This window comes from Capricornis sumatraensis, chromosome 2 (genome assembly GCF_032405125.1).
Source record: "Capricornis sumatraensis isolate serow.1 chromosome 2, serow.2, whole genome shotgun sequence".
In the NCBI taxonomy this organism is placed as follows: Eukaryota; Metazoa; Chordata; class Mammalia; order Artiodactyla; family Bovidae; genus Capricornis; species Capricornis sumatraensis.
In genome coordinates this window covers 130978178-131003607 of record NC_091070.1, presented here as the reverse complement: position 1 = coordinate 131003607, position 25430 = coordinate 130978178, and the positions used below count along the sequence as shown (strand labels likewise).

At 38.4% G+C, this 25430-nt stretch overlaps 1 protein-coding gene across 2 annotated transcripts in view; it reads left to right on the top strand.

Moving 5' to 3' along the window:
• Positions 1-25430, top strand: part of MAGI3 (membrane associated guanylate kinase, WW and PDZ domain containing 3) — a 247806-nt gene that overhangs the window by 206684 nt on the left and 15692 nt on the right. For both annotated transcript variants that reach the window (XM_068963940.1, XM_068963941.1), the window contains exons 14-16: positions 8989-9181; positions 11651-11839; positions 17385-17570. In XM_068963940.1, coding sequence (XP_068820041.1) covers positions 8989-9181; positions 11651-11839; positions 17385-17570 — 568 coding nt within the window. The remainder of the gene's footprint in view (positions 1-8988; positions 9182-11650; positions 11840-17384; positions 17571-25430) is intronic.

Genomic DNA, 25430 nt, shown 5'->3' with positions numbered 1-25430 from the left:
ACTTCTAATTTTATACCATTATGGTTGGAAATGTGTGATATAATTTCAGTTTTCTTAAATTTATTGAGGCTTGATTTGTGGCTTAACGTGTGATCTGGCTGAGTAATATTCCATTGTATATGTAAGTGGGTGTGTAGGTGTGTGTATGTATAAAGAAGATGTGATATGTGTATTTCTTTATTTTCCCTAATTGCTATGGCTTAGACTTCCAGTACTCTACTGAGTAAAAGTGGCGGAAGTGGGCATCTTTGCCTGTGACTGATCTTAGAAGGAAAGCTTTCAGCATTTCTTCACCGTTGAGTATGATGTTAGCTGTGAGCTTGTCATTGTTGTTGGTTGTTTAGTGTCTAAGTCATATCCAACTCCTTGCAACCCTATGGACCATAGCCCACCAGGCTCCTCTGTCTGTGGGATTTTCCAGGCAAGACTATTGGAGTGGGTTGCCATTTCCTCCTCCAGGGGATCTTCTGACCCAGAGATTGAACCCACATCTCCTACATTGACAGGGAGATTCTTTAGTACTGAGCTGCCTGGGAAGCCTGAGCTTGTCATAAAGTGAAAGTGAAGTCGCTCAGTCGTGTCCGACTCTTTGTGACCCCTTGGACTGTAGCCTACCAGGCTCCTCCGTCCGTGGGATTCTCCAGGCAAGAGTACTGGAGTGGGTTGCTGTTTCCTTCTCCAGGAGATCTTCCCAACCCAGGGATCGAACCCAGGTCTCCTGCATTGCAGGCAGACGCTTTACCATCTGAGCCACCAGGGAAGACTCGAGCTTGTCATATATGGCCTTTATTATGTTCAGGCATGTTTCCTCTACTCCCTTGTTGAGAATTATTATAAATGGATGCTGAATTTTGTTAAATGCTCTTTCTGTATCTGTTAAGATGATCATATTTTTATTCTTCATTTTGTTAATTTGGTGTATCACATTGACTGATTTGTGGATGTTAAAATATTCTTGCATCCCTGCAGTAAATTCCACTTGCTCATGGTGTATGGGTCCTTTTAATGTATTTTTAAATTTAATTTGCTAATGTTTTGTTGCAGATTTTTGCATCTATATTTATCAGTGACATTGACCTGTAATTTTCTCTCTTTGTGTTGTCCTTGTCAGTTTTGGTATCAGGGTAATGCTGCCCTAATAGGATGAGTTTGGAAGTGTTTCTTCCTCCTCAGTTTTCTGAAAGAGTTTGAAAAGGATAGATATTAATCTTCTTTAAATGTTTGATAGAATTCACCAGTGAAGCCATCAGGTCCTGGACTTCCATGTGCTGGGATATTTTTAATGACTGATTCAACCTCCTTACTAGTAATTGGTCTGTTCAGATTTTCTACTTTTCATGATTTACGCTTGAAAGATTGCATGTTTCTAAGAATTTATCGATTTTTTTCTAGGTTGTCCATTTTTTTGGCATACAATTGATCATAGTATTTTCTTATGATTCTTTGTATTTCTGTGGTATCAAAGGTAACTTCTCTTTCATTTCTGATTTTATTTTTGAGCCCTCTTTTTTTCTGGTGACTCTAGCTAAGAGTTTTTCAGTTTTGTTTATTTTTTCAAATAGCCTGCTCTTAGTTTCATTGAGCCTTTCTATGGTCTTGTTAGTTTCTGTCTCATTTATTTCTGTTCTGATCTTTGTTATTTCCTTCCTTCTACCTGTTTGAGATTTTTGTTATTTTGAGGTAGACCTATATTACTATGAACTTCCCTCTTAGAACTACTTTTGCTGCGTCCCAGAGATTTTGCAAGTTGGATATCCATTTTTATTTGTCTCAAGGTATTTTAAAATTTTTCTCTTGATTTCTTCATTGACCCATTGGTTGTTCATTAAGATGTAGTTTAATCTTCACATTTTGTGATTTTCCCAATTTTCTTCTTCTGATTTCTAGTTTTATATAATTGTGCTTGGAAAAGATGTTTTATATAATTTCAGTCTTCTTAAATTTATTGAGACTTGTTTTATGGCTTAACATGTGATCTGTCCTGAAGAGTGTTCCATGTGCACTTGAGAAGAATGTATATAATATGCTACTTTGGATAGAATGTTGTGAATATATATAGAATATATATAGAATGTTCTGAGTGTTTAATCTATCTATCTTTCTATATATAAACGTTATTCATTCTAACGTGTCATTTAAGACCCATGTTTCCTGATTGGTTTTATGTCTGCATGATCTATCCACTGATGTAAATAGAGTTATTAAAATTCCTTACTATTATTGTATTGCTGTAAATTTCTCCCCTTAGGTCTGTTAATATTTGCCTTATATATTTGAGTGCTTCTATGTTGGATGCATAAACATTTACAAATGTTATATCCTCTTGTTCAGTTGACTCCTTTATCATTATATAATGCTCTTTTTGTCTTCTATTACAGTTTTTGTAGTTTTTGTTTTAAAGTCTATTTTGTCTGATGTAGGTATAGCTGCTTTAGCTTTCTTTTGGTTTCTGTTTGCACAGAACAGCTTTTTCCATGCCTCTACTTTCAGACTTTCTCGCTCCTTACATCTGAAGTTAGTCTCTTATAGGCAGCATATAGATGGGTCTTGTTTGTACATTTGGCCACTCTAAGTATTTTCATTGGAGAATTTAGTCTTTTACATTTAAAGTAATTATTGACAGGCATGTACTTACTGTCATTTCGTTCTTTGTTCTCTGGCTGTTTTGTAGTTCTTCTCTGTTCTTCTTCTCTTGCTTTCTTCCCTTGCAGTTTGATGACTTTCTTTAAAATTATACTTAGATTCTATTTTTATTATATTTTGTGTATCTACAATAGGTTTTTGTTTGATGTTACCCTGAGACTCACATACAACAGTTTATATACATATATATATATATCAGTCTAATTTAAGTTGATAGCAACTTAAGTTTGAGTGCATTCTAAAGCTACATTTTTACTTCCTCTACCACATTTTATATTTTTGATATCACATTTCACATCTTTTTATTTTGTGTATCCCTTCACTGATTGTTCTAGTTATAGTTATTTTTTTACTACTTTTGTGTTTTAACCTTGTTATACTAGTTTTGTAAATGATTATATTTATCTTGCCCATGAGATTTATACTTTCATATGTTTTCCTATTACTACTCAGAGCCTTTTCTTTTCAACTAAAGAAGTCCCTTTCACATTTCTCATAAGGCCAGTTTATTAGTGATGAACTTCTTTGATGTTTGCTTGTCTGGAAAACTCTCACCTCCTTCAGTTCTGAATGATAATTTTGCTGTATAGAATATTCTTGGTTGGACGTATTTTTCCTTTCAACACTTTGAATATATCATTCCACTCCTTTCTGGCCTGCAAAGTTTCTGCTGAAGAATCTGCTCATAGGCTTATAGGAGTTTCTGCTATATAACAAAGGCTTCCCTGGTGGCTCAGACAGTAAAGAATCTGCCTGTGATGCGGGAGACCTGGGTTTGATCCCGGGGTTAGGAAGATCCCCTGGAGGAGGGAATGACAACCCACTTCAGTATTCTTGCCTGAAGAATCCCCATGGACAGAGGAGCCTGGTGGGCTACAGTCTATGGGGTCACAAAGAGTCGGACATGACTGAGCAACTAAGAACAGCACACAGTATGCATTTAATGATATTATTTCTGATGTGCTGAAATTTTTGACTTCCCTGATACCTCAGTTGGTAAAGAATCTGCCTGCAATGCAGGAGACCGCAGTTCAATTCCTGATTCAGGAAGATCTGATAGAGATAGGCTACCTACTCCAGTATTCTGGCCTGAATAGTCCATGGGGTCGCAAAGAATCAAACTGGACTTAGTGAAACTTTTACTTTCTTTTGTATGTAACAAGCTGTTTTTCTCTTGCTGTTTTTAAATTTCTCTCTTTAACTTTTGACATTTTAGTTACAGTGTATCTCTGTGTGGATCTTTTTGGGAACTCTTTGGGCTTCTAGAATCTGCGATTCTGTCTCTTTTCCCAGGTTAAGAAAGTTTTTAGCCACTATTTCTTCAAGTTAAATTTTCTGCTCCTTTCTCTTTTCTCCTTCTGGTACTCCTATAATATGAATGTTATTCTGCTTGAAGTCATTCCATAGGTACCTTGGGCTATCTTTGCTTTTTTCGTCTTCTTTTTTTTTCTTTTTGCTGCTCTTATTGGGTCAGTTCCATCCATATTGTTTCCAGTGGCAAAAATTCATTCTTGATATGCCTGTGTAGTATTCTATTGTATGTATATATGTGTGTATACCACTTTTCAGTTTTTTGAGAAACCTCAAAAAACAAAATTTTGACAGTGGCTGCACCAATTTACATTCTCACCAACAGTGTACAAGAGATCCCTTTCCTCCACATCCTCACCAAATTTGTTATTTGTAGATTTTTTGATGATAACATTTCTGACAGGTATGAGGTTATACTTTGTTATGGTTTTGATTTCCCTAGTGATTACTGATGTTGAGCAACATTTCATGTGACTGTTGGCCGTCTGCATGTTCCCTTTGGAAAAATGTTTGTTCACATCTGCCCATTTTTTAATTGGGTCGTTTGTTTTTTTGGATATTAAGCTGTATGAGCTTTTTTATATTTGGGGGAAATAATCCTTTGTTGGACTATTCATTTGCAAAAATATTCTCCCCATTCATAGGTTATGTTGTCTTTTCATTTTGTTTATGGTCTCCTTTGCTGTGCAGAAGCTTTTAAGTTAATTTTTTTAGTTTTAGTTTAATGCATTTCTCTTTATATCATTGTGATTTCTGAAACATATTTACCTATTTGGTCTTTCTTTTGTTATTTAAAAAAATCTTTTGATTTAAGTATAGTTGATTTTCAATGCTGTGTTATTTTCAGGTGTACAGGAAAGTGAATCAGTTTTATATATGCACATGCACATGCGTGCGTGTGCACGCGCGTTCACACACACACAGCTCTCAGTACAATTCAGTTCAGTCGCTCAGTCGTGTCCAACTATTTGCGACCCCATGAATTGCAGCACGCCAGGCCTCCCTGTCCATCACCAACTCCTGGAGTTCACTCAGGCTCATGTCCAGTGAGTCGGTGATGCCATCCAGCCATCTCATCCTCTGTCGTCCCCTTCTCCTCCTGCCCCTAATCCCTCCAAGCATCAGAGTCTTTTCCAGTGAATCAACTCTTCACATGAGGTGGCCAAAGTACTGGAGTTTCAGCTTTCGGATCATTCCTTCCAAAGAACACCCAGGACTGATCTCCTTTAGAATAGACTGGTTGGATCTCCTTGCAGTCCAAGGGACTCTCGAGAGTCTTCTCCAACACCACAGTTCAAAAGCATCAATTCTTCGGCACTCAGCTGTCTTTGGTCCTATTCTCACATCCATACATGGCTACTGGAAAAACCATAGCCTTGACTAGACGGACCTCTGTTGGCAAAGTAATGTCTCTGCTCTTGAATATGCTGTCTAGGTTGGTCATAATTTTCCTTTCAAGGAGTAAGCATCTTGTAGTTTCATGGCTGCAGTCACCATCTGCAGTGATTGTGGAGCCCCCAAAATAAAGTCTGACACTGTTTCCACTGTTTCCCCATCTATTTCCCATGAAGTGATGGGACCAGATGCCATGATCTTAGTTTTTTGAATGTTGAGCTTTAAGCCAACATTTTCACTCTCCTCTTTCACTTTCATCAAGAGGCTTTTGAGTTCCTCTTCACTTTCTGCCATAAGGGTGGTGTCATCTGCATATCTGAGGCTGTTGATATTTCTCCCAGCAATCTTGATTCCAGCTTGTGCTTCTTCCAGCCCAGCGTTTCTCCTGATGTACTCTGCATATAAGTTAAATAAACAGGGTGACAATATACAGCCTTGATGTACTCCTTTTCCTATTTGGAACCAGTCTGTTGTTCCACGTCCCGTTCTAACTGTTGCTTCCTGACCTGCATACAGGTTTTTCAAGAGGCAGGTCAGGTGGTCTGGTAGTCCCATCTCTCTTAGAATTTTCCACAGTTTATTGTGATCCACACAGTCAAAGGCTTTGGCATAGTCAATAAAGCAGAAATAGATATTTTTCTGGAACTCTCTTGCTTTTTCCATGATCCAGTGGATGCTGGCAATTTGATCTCTGGTTCCTCTGCCTTTTCTAAAACCTACTCTTTTTAAAATTCTTTTACCATATTGGTCATTAGAGTGTTGAGTAGATAGTAGTGTGTATATGTCAATCCCAATTTCTCAATTTATCCTCTTCCCCTTTCCCCCAGTAACAATATGTTTATTTTCTATATTGTTGGCTCTATTTCTGTTTTGTGGGCTTCCCTGATGGCTCAGCAGTAACGAATCTGCTTGCAGTGCAGGAGACACAGGTTCAGTTCTTGGGTCGGGAAGATCCTCTAGAGGAGGGCATGGTAACCCACTCCAGTATTCTTACCAGGAAAATCCCGTGGACAGAGGAGCCTGGTGGGCTATGGTCTGTGGGGTTTCAAAGAGTCAGATGCAATCACAGGACTGAACACACATGCACACATTTCTGTCTTGTCAGTAAGTTCATTTGTACTATTTTCTTTCCATTCCACACATAAGCAGTGTCATGTGGTATCAGTCCTTCTCTGTCTGACTGACTTCATTCAGGATGACAGTCTTCAGGGCCATTCATGTTGCTGCAAATGGCATTGTTTCACTTTTTATGGCTGAGTAATATTCCAGTGTATATATTTACCACAGCTTCTTTATGCATTTGTCTGTCGACAGACATTTAGGTTGCTTCCTTGTCCTGGCTGTTGTAAATAGTGATACAGTATTCACTGGGGTGCATGCGTCTTTTTGAGTTGTGGGGTTTGTTTTTTTTCAGGTTTATGCCCAGGAGTGGGATTGCTGGATCAAATGAGAGCTCTGTTTTTAATTTTTGAAGGAACTTTTCCATACTGTTCTCCATAGTGGCTGTACCAATTTGCATTTCCACCAACAGTGAGGGGTGGGGTCCCTTTTCTCCACATCCTCTTCAGCATTTATTGTTTGTAGATTTCTTGATAATGGCCATCTGGACCAGTGTGAGGTGATACCTCATTGTATTTTTGATTTGCATCTCTCTAATAATAAGTAATGTTGAGCATCTTTTCATATGCCTCTTGGCCATCTGTATGTCTTCTTTGGAGAAATGTCTGTTTAGATCTTCTACCCATTTTTTGATATGTATATATTTAATTAAGCTGCATGAGCTGTTTGTATATTTTGAAGATTAAACCCTTTTCAGTCGCTTTGTTTCCAAACATTTTCTCCCATTCTGAGAGTTGTCTTTATTTGTTTATGGTTCATTTGCCATGAAAAAAGCTTTTAAGTTTATTTATGTCCCATTTATTTTTGTCCTTATTGTCATTATTCTAGGAGACAGATCCAAAAATATGTTGCTACAATTCATGTCAGAAAGTATCTGGTCCTACAATTAGGTCTTTAATCCATTTTGAATTTATTTTTGTATATGGTGTCAGAGAATGTTCTAACCTTCATTCTTTTTATGTAACTATCCAGTTGTCCCAGCACCACTTATTGAAGCGGCTGTCTTTTCTCCATTGTATGTTCTTGCCTCCTGTGCTATAGATTAATTGACCATAAGTGTGTGGGTTTATTTCTGTGCTCTCTATTCTGTTGCATTGATTTATATATTCCTTTTTGTACCAGTACCATATTGTTTTGATTACCGTAGCTATGTATTATAGTCTGAAGTCAAGAAAGCGATTCCTCAAAAAAAAAAAAAAAAAAGAAAGAAAGCGATTCCTCTAGCTCTCTTCTTTCTCAAGATTGTTTTGGCTATTTGTGTTTTTTTTCTGTTTCCATACAAATTTTACATTTTTTTTGTTCTAGTTTTGTGAAAAATCCCTTGACAGTTTGATAGGGATTGCATTGAATCTGTAGATCGCCTTGGGTAACATGGTCATTTTACCAATGTTAATTCTTCCAGCCCAATAACATGATATATCTTTCCAGCTGATTGTGTAAACTTTAATTTCTTTCATTAGTGAACTCTAGTTTTCCAAGTACAGGTCTTTTACCTTGTTAAGTAGGTTTATTTCTAGGTATTTTATTCTTTTTGATGCAGTGGTAAATAGGATTATTTCCTTAATTTAGTATATAGAAATACTAGAGATTTCTGTAGATTTTCTTGTATCCTGCAACTTTAGCAAAATCATTGATGAACTCTAGGAATTTTCTGGTGATGTCTTTAGGATTTTCCACATATAGTCACATCATCTGCAAACAGTGAGTTTTACTTCTTTCTTACCAATTTGTCTTCCTTTTATTACTTTTTCTCATCTGATTGCTGTAGCTAGGACTTCCAAAAGTATGTTGAATAAAAGTATTGAGATTGGGCATTTTTGTCTTGCTCCTGACCTTAGAGGAAATGTTTACACTTTATCTTCTCTTAAATGTCAGGTTATAACAGCTCTGGACCTAGTCCAAATACTTAGGATTACCAATTATAGGATTCTAATTGCCAGCAAAGAAAATGAGCAAGATTTGTTCACCTAGTTGCAAGTGAATCTTAGGTCACTCTGTTCCCTTAAAATATATACTGCTTTAGAATTTAGGAACAACAAATATTTCTCTTTTGTATATACTAAACTTGAACTGATAGCCTCATGTAGTGGGAGTATTGTAAGAATTATCCCCGTTGCTATGAACAATATACAAAAAAAAAAAAAAACTTTCACCATGACATTCAGTGGACTTTACTTTTAGTAGCTACCCCACAGAATTGCATTTTCTGAGTTTAATATTTTTGTTCTGTTGTAGTGATGGAAGTGATAGTGGTACTTTCTAAGTTATTGAATTACTTTGTATTTCCTGTCTTCCTTGTGCCCAACCCAAAGAATCCAGAAGAGATTACATGGTGTGGTTATTTGAAGTGCCATTTTGGAGACAGGTCAATTTCTATGACTGTTTTCAGGTTGAACTGCAAAAATTTGTTGGTATGCATAGTTTTGAGTTTTGAGTCAGAAAGTCCTTGACTTAGTAGTTAAGAATTTTAGTAAGTCTTAGTAGACCGTATAGAGCAACCCACACTTTATATCTTATCAGATATACATTGGAGCCATCATTCCTCTGGGCGCAGCTGAGAAAGATGGTCGGCTCCGTGCAGCTGATGAGCTGATGTGCATTGATGGAATCCCTGTTAAAGGGAAATCACACAAACAAGTCCTAGACCTAATGACAGCCGCTGCTCGAAATGGCCACGTGTTATTAACTGTCAGAAGGAAGATCTTCTACGGTGGTATGTGAAGTGAACCTGTTCTTGCTCTGATAAGTTAAAAAAGAAAAATGAGATTTAGGCCACCTTTTTTTTTTCAGATCATTTTATTATATTTAGTAGTGTTTGAGAGGCTGCGCTAGCCCTTTGCAATGGCCCCACACTGTGTCTGTGAAATGTTTCTTTGACTAAATCCACTTCTTACCTAAAACAATGACAACAAAAATAGTGTATGAGATAACTTATTTGGTGTGATCCTTGGATGTGGAAGGCCATGTAAGGTTGAAAGGATTCATAAATAGTGCTGCTACTATAAAAAAAGAGAAATAAATTTTGGGTCTCTACATTAAGATTATATTAGTATATCAATGAATTTTGCCAGTGTGATATTGTAGTCAGAATATCAGGTTAAATCTGTTTTCTGAAGAACAAATACAAAGCTGTTTAGTCATACTAAGAGATCCCATTAACTGAATATCAAACAATTTTAGATCCTGATGAAATTCTAAATATTCAGAGGACAAAATGTTTCTACTTCAAAAGTTTTAGTATGACATTTATTGAGTCTCAGACATGGATTCTTTTACTTACTCTTCACAACACTGTGATGGTAAACACTGTCATTATTCTAGTTACTCACAGAAAGGTTGAGAAACACATAGCTGGTAGGTAGTAGGACCAGGATTGAAACAGATAATTTAATTACAAAGCCTGAGGTCTAAACGATTACATTAAGAGATAATAATCTCCTGTATTTTTATGTTAGTAGCTCTGTGAATATTATGTAGAAATTTTAAAAAGTGAATTCTTGTCACTTAAAAATGTTTTCAAGACAACCCTGTAGCACCACAAGAATGTAAGCTTCATGAAGGTTGGAATTTTCATCCATTTAATTCTATGCTGTGTACCCAGTACCTAGAAGAATGACCGCATGGCACAGAGTGGGCATTCAAAAAATGTGTGACTTGATGAATATTTACATTACTCTTAAAAATGAGGCCCTGTGTTTTTGATTGTAGCATCCAAAGTAAAAGCCCACCTCCCTTCATAAATATCAGGCATTCTGAGATGCATGCAGATTCTAATGCTGTGTTGCTTCCATTTGGTTTGTCTGGTGTCAGAACATAACTACGTAGAGTAAACAATGGGACGCTGTGCAAATAGAGATTAGCTCCCTCCTGAAAAGCATCATAAAGACGTTTCATAGTAGTTTGATATTATTGGAGACATTTTAGCTAATTCATTCTAACCATGCATTATATCAAAAAGAACCTTTTTTTTTGTTGGTAATTATTGGAAGTTGTTGACACTTTTGTTGAGGTTTAAAAACACATCCTCAGAGTCCCATAGATTTTGATACAGAGAGACCTTATAAATGCATGTTCATCAATAACAGCATGTTGTGGTGGTTGTTTATGATGTTTTGTATCAAATTATGGCACAAAATTTGCCCTTTCTTTAAAAATCAGTTATGACTAACTTTTGTCATTCTTTCTCAAATTCTGATGTTATTCTTAAATAGAAGAAAAGGGTGTAGGTTAACTGCCCATTTGCTAGGAATTCCATGTGACTTGATCTGTGTCTAGGAGAGTTTGCCATTCATGTGGACGGCTTGTTATATGCCTGAGAACTGCTAATGGTTAACTCATCTCGTATTACCCGTCAGAAAAGTACAGTTGTAAAACACATTGTAAAAGATAAATCTGTGTAGGTGGCAAACTGTTCTCAAGCTGTAATGGGAAGTATCTCTGTCCTGATGCAATGATGTCCCAGACGTCAGGAGTGTCAGTCATGCGCTAAATTATATATTTCTATTAAATGTTTATTTATTTAGCTGCACTGAATCTTAGTTGTGGCATGTAGGATCTAGTCACCTGACCAGGGAGTGAACCCAGGTCCCCTGCATTGGAAGTGTGGAGTCTTAACCACTGGACCGCCAGGATTCAGTGTGTGTGTGTGTGGGGTGGGGGGAGGCGGTGCTCAGTTGTGTCCAGCTCTTTGTGACGCCATGGACTATAGCCAGCCAGGCTCCTCTGTCCAGGGAGTTTTCCAGGCAAGAATACTGGAGGACTGCCGGGGAAGTCCCACTAAATTATATTTAAAGTTGATTTTAAGAGGAAGTTTACTATGTTGTTATTCATTATCAACTTTAAAAAATTGCTTGTCCAGGTTCAAAACCTTGTTGGAATTAAAATAATTTCAAGAAGAATTTTTTTTACCATCAAATTTCACAGAAGCTTTGAAAAACTTCCCTTAGAGTGAGATAACATTTTGTAGTTTTCCAACTATGTATTTAATGAGCATTCAAGAAGTCCACTGGATGGGCTGCTGCCTACCTCTGCACTCAGATGGTGTCCAGAGCACTTGGGCAGAGGCACTACTTTTCTTCATGTTAGAAACTCAGTATTCTTGTGAAGAGCTTAGCACAAAACACTTTAGTTATCAAAAGTTACGATGTTCCAGAAATATCAAAATTGATCTTGTTTATTACAGAGAAACAGCCTGAGGATGACAGCTCCCAAGTCTTCCTTTCAGCACAGAATGGATCTCCCCGCTTGAACCGAGCAGAGGTCCTGGCCAGGCCTGCTCCCCAGGAGCCCTACGATGTTGTCTTGCAGCGAAAAGAAAATGAAGGATTTGGATTTGTCATTCTCACTTCCAAGAGCAAGCCACCTCCAGGAGGTAAGGGCTCTTGTGTCCTGGTGTCCCTCCCTCTAATTCCAGTTTTCTGAGTCACCCACTGGGGTTTGTGAAACTAGCTAGGAATCATGTATAAATTGCCATTTTTTTTAATGCTGAATACTTTATTTATTTTTGACTTAGGTAGTTTGCATCAGTCTTCCAGGCTTCAGGTTTGTTTATCTATCTCAGAGTTTATAAAAAATCTTAGTAGTTCAGTTTGCATCCACCTTATATTGTGACAGTGTTATCAGGGATGTGATCTAATTGATGTAGTGAAAGGACAATGCTGAGTTTTTTTTTAATTATGGGGGCATAGGGGTTTTTTTCCCCCCAGATTAGGAGAAATACAGAAATAAATGAAATGCTAGAAGCAATTGAGAAGAAGCAAAATAGAAAAACCTTGACCCAGATGTGTCTTAAATAGTCCTTTCATGTTATTTAATCATAATTGCCTTATTGCAGCTATAAATTGACCTTAAATGATAAGAAGCACTCTTAGCTTATATGCTTCGTCAAAAGGTAAAAATTCTGTCAAGACCTTGAAATATCCTGAACCTTAAAATGTCATCTGAGGGGACTTCCCTGCTGTTCCTGTGGTTAAGACTCTCAGCTCCCAATGCAGGGGGCCCAGGTTCGTTCCCTGGTCAGGGAACTAGATCCCACATGCTGCAACTAAGACCTGGTGCAGCCAAATAAATGAATAAATATTTTTTTAAAAAAATGTCATCTGAGAAGGATGAATATGTATATTAATTTAATATGTATATTAATTTCTTCAACAAAGGAGGAATCACATCTTCTGTGTCCAGGGCTGTTATGAATCAGCAAATTAATATTTGCTGTATCTTTATGTTTCTAAGTAATAATCATCTTTAAATATAAAATACAAATGAATATAAGATGAGAACCAGCAAACTAATATTTATGTGTCATGCTTGTCTGGTAGCTTTATTTTTCCAAGTCAAGTGATAAAAATCTGTGACCACATGGAAATGCACTCTTAGCTTTGCCAGGGGATTTGATTTTATCTTGAGTAGCGAGATCCTTTTAGACTAAATGGTCACTAAAACCTTAGTGAAAAATGAAAACACTTTCAGGAAAGTGTTGTGAGCCAAACCAATTTGCAAAAATCTTGCTAAAATCAATGCAAGTGTGTAAAGGAAGAAGATTCTATGACATGGATGAATTATTACTATGGTCTCAGGTCACTGCTCACTGATACTAGTTTCCATTTTCCAAAAGCCGTTGCTATGGTAATGCTTGGAACTGGAACTGTTACTGATGCTGTGAGGATGATTATGTGGCCTGTGTCAGAAAAATGAGAGAAAGCAGCTGTTAGGTGGATTTTATGTTATGTCATTGGAAACCAGTATCTAGAAAAACAAATGACCATTTTAGATAATCATATTCTGATTCGAATACCATGCAATAATCCTGGGCATTCAGATTAACAAAAATAGTGAAAGATTATTACTCAGCATGATAGATGCTAACCACTTTCCGTATTGAGCATATTCCTCCTCTAGCACTACAAAAATTAGGAGAGTCTAGTGTTCACCATAAAACTAGGAGATACAGAGGAATTCAGTAACATATATTACTTAAATAGTTTAACCTATTTTTATATTTGAAATTTATGTTATACTTTAATACATTATCTGTTTTAAATATATCATCTTATTTATGTAATTATATTTATTTAAATTGTTTATACTTAAAACTAAAATCTTTTTATACTTCTTTGTTTACATTTCTTTTTACGATCTTGATGGCTTTACATACCATAGATGCTGGGTCTCTGTATAACATAGTGTCATTAAGTGCTGGGCTTTGTAATCAGACAAACATGGCTTCTAGACCCGCTTATGTCTTTTAATAGCTGTCTGATCTTGGGCACATTACCTACCCTCCAAGTGCTCCAGCTTCCCCTGTGAAGTGAGGATGTTAACACTTCCTGTCTCGTATGTTTGTGAGGATTAAAAGAGATAATGCATATGAAGCCCTTTGCCTGGACCTTCAATAAATGTTGGCTGCTGTTACTTGTAGTTTCTGCCGTTGTCATTGCAACTGTCACTGCCTATTGACCTTTTTTTTCCTCTCTAAAGAAACGTTAAAAAGTTTATCAATATTTGAGTAATGAGATGGGAACGAAAGCCCAATTAAAATGTAAGATTGAGGTAACAGCTAATGCTTGGCAGGAAATGAGTGTTTGCAGCTCATTAATTATCAGCCTGAATGGTAAATTAGGCTTAGGTTGTCAAATGAATTTTATATAAAGTACTTGAGATTTTCAGTCATGATGCAAAACCAGAATTCGTAATTTCGCTGACGTGCTAGTTAATAATCTCACAAAATTCTCAGCCCTGCAAACAGTCTTCTTGGAACTCCGTTTATCTCATAGCTAGAAGGATCCTGGGGTAAGATTACATGAGGAGCTTTCCCTCACAGAGTCCAAGCCGTTGCAGTATGCAGTCCACTGCATGACAGTGAAAGATTGGTTTTAAAAAAAGAGTTAGCACAGGTGAAAAGGCCAGAAACCTGTCTGTCAGAATAGATCCTTCTTTATGGATCTTGCCGTGGTACAAGTTGGTATTCTGCACAGTGTAGGTTGTTGGTTGGTTTGGTGTTTTTTTCTGCTGCTGCTGCTGAAATGTATTTTCTGCTGACACTTGTCACAGGAAGAGTTCCCACTAACATCTCTAATACCAGTTATAAAATTCTGTACCATTGACTTCTTCAAAGTTCAGGGATCCAGGCCCAGCATCCTTGTTGTCCTGGACCAGTTTGTGTAGGGCTACATGAGTGGAGTACTCAGCAGACACCTCTGTTGGAGATGGAAAGGACCTGACTAGTTTTTGCATGGCCAGTACTTCAGAGGTTTTAGCATTCCACTTTTCATACTTTTCAGTTCTGGTTGCAAAGGATTTCTTTTAGAAGGGGACATTTTCAACTATTGTCCTTTCTTTTCCTGAAAAATAATATTTTAAGACCACCAAAGTCATCTCAGCAGCTGGACAAGCCAGCCTGTGAGACAGATTTAGGCCAAAGATGAATGAAGATGGAGAAACTGACTTCATGCAAATACCTATAGACTTTGTGTACCAACATTAAGGCAGGACTTCAGACTTTTCCTTAGCCATGTGTACTCTAAGCGTGTGTGCATACTAAGTCACTTCAGTCGTGTCTGACTCTTTACCATCCTATGGACTGTAGCCCACCAGACTTCTCTGTCTATGGGATTCTCCAGGCAGGAGTACTGGAGTGGGTTGCCATTTCCTTCTCCAGGGGATCTTCCTGATCCAGAGATTGAACCCGCATCTCTTGTGTCTCCTGCACTGGCAGGCAGGTTCTTTAACACTAGTGCCACCTGGTAAGTACTCTAAGCAGTTACGTTGAAAACTTCCCAATCTATTCAAACAATGTTCAGAAGTTGTCTTTCTACTGGTCTGTTTATCTTTAACTGTTTTGGTGGTGCTGCTATAAATGCCAAGACAATAACAATCTGACTACTTTTATCTCTCCTCACCTCTATGACTAACCCTTCAGGAAGTTCTGTACCAAGATTTGCCAATGTCCTTTTGACCACATTACTCACATAATGAGAAAGGAACAACTGAGGCATCAGAGGTTTTTCTTGCTGATGCTTTCCCAAGTCTGAACAAACCCCTTTCAGTGTGCCAGGGAGTTGAATGATTTTCTTCTTAGGGGATCTGGAATGAACATTGTTTACAAGTAAAATCTCTTCTAAGAAGGAGAGTTACTGAGATATTAATTTAGAAGGTCACCACTGGGCCCCTGTGTGATTCTCCATGTATTTCTGACGTGCTGCCTGTTGTCCCAGCTGGGCGTCAGCTCACGTCACCTGGCACAGGATACAGCCCATGGCGCTGGTGCTGTGCTTAGTTGCTTAGTCATGTCCAACTCTTTGAGACCCCATGGACTGTAGCCCTCCAGGCTCCTCTGTCCATTGGATTCTCCAGGCAAGACTACTAGAGTGGGTTGCCATGCCCTCCTCCAGGGGATCTTCCCAACCCAGGGATCAACCCAAGTCTGTGGTGCTAGCGGTAAAGAATCTCCCTGCCAATGCAGGAGACGCAAGAGATGCAGTTTCGATCCCTGGGTCGGGAAGATCCCCTGAAGGAGGAAAATGGCAGTCCACTCCAGTGTCCTTGCCTGAAAACTTCCACGGACAGGAAGAGCCGGGAGGGCTACAGTCCATGGGGCCACAGAGAGTCAGACATGACTGAGCGACTAAGCACAACAACAATGAGGAAAATGGTGTAAGTGCTTGATATAATTCAGAGCTCAAGGCACTTGCTTCCACATGGACTTCCTCTTTTTTAGATAAAATCTCCCACTGCATAATCCTAGAAGAGCCAAGGAATGGCACTTACTGTCCATGGGGCATAAATCATGGCCAAGAATAACTTCCAGTCCAAATGAAATTCTATTAAAATGGCTCTAACTTACACCTAGATATAATTCAGAAATACTAGTAAGGAGCCCATTTTACTGTAGAAATTAAACACAATCACAGTGCCATTTAAAAATAGTAAATTATCTTTATTGATGATAATCCACATTCAGCAGGAGCCCAAGTGCCAGATAAATGTAGGCAAAAAAATTCTAGAGAGCATAGGAGGAACACTTGTTCCTTAATGTGAATGCCCCTTATTAAATGGTGAAAGATATTTTCACAAGATTTCCTGAACCTCTGAGAACTCATTTTAAGGCGTAATAACAGTGAAGAGTCTTAATAGTTACTCTCGGAAAGCCTTCAGCATTAAACTAGAGATATAATAGAAGCGCACAGAGTGTCTTTCCGAATGTCTTAGAGCAGCTTTGTGCTTTCAGGGTAGGATTTTAACCATAAGCCAAATAATCTTAATGTTAAACACTTAATGTTCTAATTCCACTCAGTTTTTCTAATTTAAAAAAAAAAAAATCTAGAGGCACAAATGAGAGGAATAAATTTTTTTCTCGAAGTAAGTATGATTCATTTTAAGGATCAGTCTTTTCACTGTAACTGGATTTTTGACCATTCTAAGTCCTGAACTTGATTTTGCACTGCATTGTTTTACAAGATTTCTTGGGGGAGTAAATGCCCCTTCAACTGAACCAAAAATGATCTCACTGTAGCAGTTTCTCAACTACCCAAAAGCATGTTGCAACCTAAACAGCCAATGACAAACAAGAAACATGAGATATTTTCATAAATATCACTGAGGTCAGGAGCCTTTAAATGGGATTGTCAGGATGACAATATAAATTGGAAAAGGTTTCTGGTAAGTGGGGAAATGCAAAGAGCTTTATATGCCATGATCGCAGCTGTGTAAAGAGTATCTGCATGTCAACAAAGAACGGAAGATAATATGAAGATAGTTGCATTTGGATAGGATGATCACTCATGGTTTTTCTGATATATCTTGGAAGGATTTTCTTTGTTATTAGGTTGAATTTTTGATGCTGATGATGCTGATGATAAATCCAATACTAAGAGATATGTTAAATAATTGAAAAACCTGGGAACTTTTTTTCTTCATAGTTATTCCTCATAAAATTGGCCGAGTTATAGAAGGAAGTCCAGCTGATCGCTGTGGGAAGCTGAAAGTTGGAGATCATATCTCTGCAGTGAATGGGCAGTCCATTGTTGAGCTGTCCCACGATAACATTGTCCAGCTGATCAAGGATGCTGGTGTCACTGTCACGCTAACGGTCATTGCTGAAGAAGGTAAGGAACTGTTACACCTGCCTTCCCCAGACTGATCTGAGGGACATAGAGCCTGCAGAAGTACCAGAGCCCCTGCAGTGATAGAACTACTTATATGTGCTGGAGTCTCATTTTTTGCCTTTTCCGTTTAATGCATTTGAAAGACAGTTTATTATAAAGTTGTCAGTAGCTCAAGAAAAATAATCCAGCTAGCGAGTGGTGGCCATTTATTTACATGCTGGAGGAGCCAGCACCCAGAGTGAAAGACATGGCTAATACTTTTCAGATCTTATTTTCTTAAAATAATGTCTTAAGTCTCTGTTTGAGTGAGAGAAAATCCTCTCAAGAGTTCAAAGAAAGTCACTGTTGATATCAAACCTTTCATGTCAGGCCCATGTCATAGTGTGCCTTGCCTTGCAGGCAGGGTTTCATTCTGGAAACTGCTTTATAAATGCAGGAGCAGGAATATGTTGGAATGGCCAGTAAATAGGGCATAAGACGCACTTAGTGTCTTGCCTTGCTATAAGGCTGCCTTTGATCATTAAGATTTGTAATTAGGAACCATTTTGAATAGCAACCAGTTCATGTTCTTTGCTTATGAAGTACAAGGTAACCATTATATAATGCTTACCTTCTATTATTTTTCCTAAAAACTAACAAGAGGCTAAAAGCAACAAATTTATGAAGTCAGTCTTTCCTGTTAAAATTCCTTATATTGTAATGCGTGTTCATGTCCCACTCCATCCCCCCCGCCGGCAGTGATCCTCTAAGCTATCAGTTTTCAGGTTTTTAAATTCTTGCTTATTCTTTCTTTTCCCTTCCTCCAGCACCACTAACATACATTTGTCTCTAAGGTGTTACATAAATCTCCCTTCTGTCCGAGATTCTGTAGGGGGATTTCTCTGTGGACGAGTTTGCCTGGCTGCTCTGAAGTCCTCCTCAGTGGAAGCTCCAGTGCTTCCCTACTCTCTGCACAGAAAGCATTTTTTGATTCTGCTCCCAGCCTGCCTTTTAAATTTTCCTCCCGGTTCTTCCCAAATCCTATCTTTTTTCTAAATCCTCTTTTCTTTTTGCTGAACTGTGTGGCATGTGAGATCTTAATTCCCTGGTCAGGGATCAAACCCACACACCTCGCAGTGGAAGTGCAGTCTTAGCCACTGGGCCGTCAGGGGAAGTCCCCAGATCTCCTTTTGAACTGGGCCTCACTGGTCTCCGTGCACACGGGCCTCCCATCCCCCACTGCATTCCTTATCTCTGCAATTCATTGAGTGCTCTTCTTACATCACTGTATCCCAAATAAAAGGGTCTGCTCTTTGAAGACAAAGAAAATATTACCAGTGAACTAGGATATTCGCCGTCTCCCTCATTGCAGGTGGATTCTTTACCAGCTGAGCTGCCAGGGAAGCCCTGATACTTGCTAGGCACTCAGTAAATTTTTTTTTTGAAAGAAGTAATGAGTAAATGGATGAATGAGCAAAATTAAGGATTTTTTCAGTTCTATGCCAATACCTAGTAGAAGCAAGATACACCCAGTAGAAGAAGTAAGGCTTTTGACTGACAGAGTTCACTGACACCTATTAGCTAGTTGGCAGGCCTTAACACACCACTTAACATTTCTAACCTTCAGTCTTTTTTTTCTTCGATGCAATGGGAATAATGATATCTATTTCAAGATCACTGTGAAGATTAAAGGTGAAAATATACATGTCTGCATAAATACCCTAAGGTGCTCATCTAATTGTAGCTGTCATTATTTTACCATATCTTTGCATGGCCTCCTTCCTCATTCTGGTCTCCCCTAAGTCTCACTGCCTGCGGAAATAATAATGTTTAGGAAACACTTACTGTGTAGCAGGTATTGTCCTGAATGCTTTACGTCTGCTGACTCTTCATCCTCACACTAATGCTAGGTCGGCACTATTAATTTCCTGTTCTGTGGATGAGGGAGCGAGCCACAGAGCTGTCAGAGCCGTCATAGAGCTAGTGATGGAGCAAGTGTCCGCATCAGGCGTTCTCTCCAGAATCTGCGTGCTCGTAACTGCTCTGCTTTCCCCTTGTAGTCACAGGATCTAAAATAAACCTCTCCTTGTCTGCCCCAGGCTTCCTCTCTTCCCTTTCTCAGCTTTACTTCTCTTCATTGTACTTGTCTCTACCTGGGGTTATTGAACTTGAGTTTCTTTCTTTGTTGTCATCTCCCCTACTAGAAAGTAAAGTCATAAGACTTGTGAGGGATTCTGTCACGGTGGTGGTGGTTTAGTTGCTAAGTCTCACAGAACAGAGACAGACTCACAGACAGAACACAGACTTATGGCCGTCATGTCCAATTCTTTGCGACGCTATGGACTATAGCCCCGCAGGTTTCACTGTGCATGGGATTTTTCAGGCAAGAATACTGGAATGGGCTGCCATTCCCCTCTCCAGGGGATCTTCCCAACCCAGGGATTGAAACTGGGCATATTCTTTTACCGCTGGGCCACCAGGGAAGACCCAGAGATTTTATCATCAGTTCACTTCAGTTGCTCAGTCGTGTCCGACTCTTTGCGACCCCATTAATCACAGCACGCCAGGCCTCCCTGTCCATCACCAACTCCCGGAGTTCACTCAGACTCACCTCCATTGAGTCAGTGATGCCATCCAGCCATCTCATCCTCGGTCGTCCCCTTCTCCTCCTGCCCCCAATCCCTCCCAGCATCAGAGTCTTTTCCAATGAGTCAACTCTTCACATGAGGTAGCCAAAGTACTGGAGTTTCAGCTTCAGCATCAGTCCTTCCAAAGAAATCCCAGGGCTGATCTCCTTCAGAATGGACTGGTTGGATCTCCTTGCAGTCCAAGGGACTCTCAAGAGTCTTCTCCAATACCACAGTTCAAAAGCATCAATTCTTCGGCACTCAGCCTTCTTCACAGTCCAACTCTCACATCCATACATGACCACTGGAAAAACCATAGCCTTGACTAGACGGACCTTAGTCGGCAAAGTAATGTCTCTGCTTTTGAATATACTGTCTAGGTTGGTCATAACTTTTCTTCCAAGGAGTAAGCGTCTTTTAATTTCATGGCTACAATCACCATCTGCAGTGATTCTGGAGCCCCAAAAAATAAAGTCTGACACTGTTTCCACTGTTTCCCTATCTATTTCCCATGAAGTGATGGGACCAGATGCTATGATCTTCGTTTTCTGAATGTTGAGCTTTAGGCCAACTTTTTCGCTCTCTACTTTCACTTTCATCAAGAGGCTTTTTAGTTCCTCTTCACTTTCTGCCATAAGGGTGGTGTCATCTGCATATCTGAGGCTATTGATATTTTTCCCGGCAATATTGCTTCCAGCTTGTGCTTCTTCCATCCCAGCGTTTCTCATGATGTACTCTGCATATAAGTTAAATAAGCAGGGTGACAATATACAGCCTTGACGTACTCCTTTTCCTATTTGGAACCAGTCTGTTGTTCCATGTCCCGTTCTAACTGCTACTTCCTGACCTGCATACAGATTTCTCAAGAGGCAGGTTAGGTGGTCTGGTGTTCCCATCTCTTTCAGAATTTTCCACAGTTTATTGTGAAGATTTTATCATAGTTGGTGCTAAATCCCAAGAGCCAGAACTGTGTTAGCCACATAGTTTGTGCTCAATAAAAATTTTTGAATGAAGCTTATTGTTAATATGAATCTGGTAAGATTTATCTTAGTTTCTTTACCATGATCTCTATAGCCTGCTTTTTAGCCTTAAATTTGTTCTGTGACCCACAAAGAAAAGCAGGCCTCAGTGCCACAGGAAATGACAGTTCAGAGCTGTTCTGAGAATGATGTATGTGGTGCATTTATATCACCATGCTTGGCATGCAGTAGTGATAGAAACTGCTAGAAGTAGTGGAATCAGCAGTAGTATAGATCGGTATTTCTCAAACCACATACAGAAGCATCAATGGTTTTTTCCCAGTTCATCATAGACCAGCATTTTTGTAAAATATAATAAAAAGTAAATAATTAAAATGAGAACATTGTTCTGTCAATTTGTTACCAATTTTTTTTTAAATATTTACTCTCAGTATCAGTACACATCTTATTGCTAACTAACAGACCACACTTCAAGTAGTCGAGATAGAGAAAAAAGTGGTCTTTCTACTGCTGAATGATATTAGTATTTTTTTTCAAAATTACCCTTTAATGTTGATGGTGTTTTCTGTAAAAGGTTGTCCAAAAGTACTCAGTCATGTTTCTTTTGAAAGTTAATTTGGGATCCCCTGGCAGTGCATTGGTGAGCACTCTGTACTGTCAATGCTGTGGGCGTGTGCTCAGTGCCTGGTCAGGAACTAAGATCTCACAAGCCTCAACATGTGGCAAAAAAAAAAAGATTAACTTTGACATTCTGGTCCTGATACTTCTAAACCTGTGTGCTGGGAAATCTTAAGACTTCTTATGTAATACCAGTCAAAATTTAGGAAAATTAGAAGGGTGGAGATCCATGCTTTAAGGTGTATTTCAAATGTAGGTGTAGCCTCTTAAAATATACAATCACGTTTGACATGTAAAATCACATTTCAGTGATTACACCTTATTCCATTATTCTCTGTAAGTTTTACTAAACTATGGGAACATTCAGAATCTCTTACTAAGAAAAAATAGGAAGTGTCCCTTCTGTCCGTAAAATCCCATTCATGGCGTTTGTAAGCGGTCCAGTTTTCTCTTTGTAGTCCATATAAAGTCTATTAACTGCACTAAAGAGTCAGATGCATATCTATAACTCACCAGCTGTTCTTAGAAATCACACATTCAGATCAATACCTCAGAGCTTCGTTCCTTCCCACGTGTTACCTCTCCCCGACTCTCCATAGCCATTCACTATAAATTGATAAAAGACAGCCACCTGGAAAGATGGGACTTGTTTCCTTCATCTTCTTTTCCCCCTTTTGCTAGATACAATTCAGTATTTGTGCTTATTTTGCCAAGTTCCCAAGTCAAATGTCATGTATGGTGTAAAACCCTCAAACCTACTCAGGACTCCCTCTGGCTCGTGGCATTCCCACGACACAGCCCGCTCTTCCGTACAGCGGCTCCTTCTCATCATCATAAACTGACTAGGCCTGCTTGTTCTTGCTTGAAGAAATCTTTAAAATGTATTCTTTTTCAAAGTTGATTTCTGACGTTGTGCCAGTTCTTGTTCGTTTCATTTTTAATGGTGAACCCAAGGCACCAAAGGTTACAAGGACAATGTCAGAACGGTTCTGGTAGTCATTTTTTGTTTTCCGTTTATTCATGTTTGTTCTCACTTGTCCTCATTCTCCACTCTATCTCTCCCACCTTTCCCACTGGCAGTTATGCCAGTGTGTTTTATGTGCCTCTTTTTATGTCTTTTAAAATACCTGTTTTTGTGTGTGTGCATTTATTTTTGATTTGTATAAATGATACTGTATTATAGATTTTAGGCTGGGTTTTTGTTTTCCCCCCTCAGAACCATGTGCTTTCTTCTTTTTTGTCACTTAATTGTTACAGGATCCAGTGAAGGATCTTACATGGCATTTACTTGTTGTATCTTTTTTCTTTTTAAATGAAACATAATTCATGTACTATAAAATTCATTATTTTTAAACTATACCAGTGGTTTTTAGTATTTTCATAAGGTTGTGCAAGCATCACCACCAATTCCAGAACATTTTATCACCCTTTTAAGAAACCACTACTTCTTTCTCTAAGGATTTGCTAGACATTTCATGTAAATGGAATTATATACTATGTGACCTTTTGTGTCTGGCTTGTTTCACTTAGCAAAATGTTTTCATGGTTCATCCGCATTGTATGTAGCATGCCCGTTCTGGGCTTCCCTATGGTTCAGACAGTAAAGAATCTGCCTGCAGCGCAGGAGACACGGGTTCAATCCCTGGATCAGGAAGATTCCCTGGAGAAGGAAACGGCTACCCACTCCAGGATTCTTTCCTGGAGAATCCCATGGACAGAGTAGCCTGGTAGGCTAGAGTCCATGGGGTTGCAAAGAGTTGGACATGACTGAGTGACTAACATACACACTCATGTCCTTTTTATGACTAAAGAATAACATCCCATTATGTGTATATACATTTTGCTTATTTATTATTTGATAGACACTTGGGTTTTTTCCTATTGTGAAAAATGCTGCTATGAACAATGGTGTACAGGATTTTGTACCGATATATGTTTTCATTTTTCTTGGGTATATACCTAGGTGTAGAATTGTTAGGTCATATAGTAACTCATCCTTAGCCTTTTGAGGAACTGCCAACCTGTTTTCCCCAATACCTGCATTGTTTTGTAATCCTACCAGTAATGTATGAAGCTTCCAATTTCTCCACACCCTCACCATTTTCTTGTGTGTGTGTGTGTGTGTGTGTAAGCCATTCTAGTGAGTGTGAAGTAGTAGTAGTAGTAGTATTGATTTGTATTTCCCTGGTGACTAATGAGATTCTTTTCATGTGCTGTTGGTCACTTACCTATCTTTCTTCAGAGAAATGTCTATTCAAATACTTCGCTCATTTTTAATTGGGTTGTTTCTTTTATTGTTGAATTATAAGGCTTATATTCTGATTTTAGATCCTTATATGTGGTTTGCAAGTCTCTTCTCCCATTTTGTGGCTTATCTTCTCACTTTCTTGATATTGTCTGCTGATGCACAGAAGTTTAACGTTGATGTAGTCTAAATTCATTGATCTTTTCTTTGGTCGCTTGTTCTTTTGTTATCAGAGCATTATGTGCCTTCAGGATGTATCCAGGTTGCTGGGTAAACATATCGATTGCTTTTAACTGCTTGACCACTTTCCGTACTGTCTATTTACCACTCATCACTTGCCTACTCCCCAATAGACAGCCACATCCACATTGTCTCCGGCTCCGCATTATCACCAGCTATCCTCATACACTTTCATATATCTATTTTATAAAACTGAGAATTTATTCGAGTGAAATTGATCAAAGAAATTGCTGACTTTGACCAGGTACTGTACTATCAGATTTTCTTCTGTAATTGCGGCATCTGCATTTCCACCAACAGAACACTGAGGATTCCTTATCTTCACATCCCTTCCTCCAATACTTGGCCTTATCCAGCTTTCAAGTTGGCTAGGGTAGAGTATGGAGTGTTACTTCATTGGTAGATAATTTGCATTTCTCTGCTTACCCATGAATTTGAGCATCTGTTTTTCTTCTTGTGGATTGCCTCTTCAGAATCTTTACTTATTTTTCTTGTGGAGTTGCTGTCTTTTTCTTGTTGGCATTTAGAGATTCCTTATGAATTAGATGGGCATTAGCCAACTTTAGTTTTAGAAAGTACAAATACCTTTTCCAGTCATCTGTATGTTAACGTTAACTATGGCTCCCTTTATTATACAGATTCTTAATTTAGATGTCACCAAATCAGTCAATTTCTACTTCATGGCTTATACTTTTGAAGTTTTGCTTAAAATAAGGTATTGCTCCGCACCCCATAGCACAGAGACTTTCTCTTACATTATCATCTATTAGATTCCTAATTTTGCATTTAGGTCTTTAATCCATCTGGAGCCTAACTTTATATATAGTTTTAGGAAGGATCCAGTTTTATTTTTCATTCTTAGAGTGAGCCAGTTTTTCTAGTGCCAGCTATTAGACAGTAGTACTTCCTCATTGATTTGTGGAGCCATCTCTTCTGTATGTTAACTTCCTCTTTAAACGTGCTCTGTATCCTATTCTGCTGGTTTATTATTATCTATATGTATATTATATATATATAATTTTAATATATAATTTTTAAGAATTTGTGTGTATATATACATACATACATATAAGAATCTCTCCTAAGGTTCTTCTATACACACACACACACACACACACGTGCGTGCACATATACACATAAGAACCTTCTCTCATAAGGTTCTTATTTATTC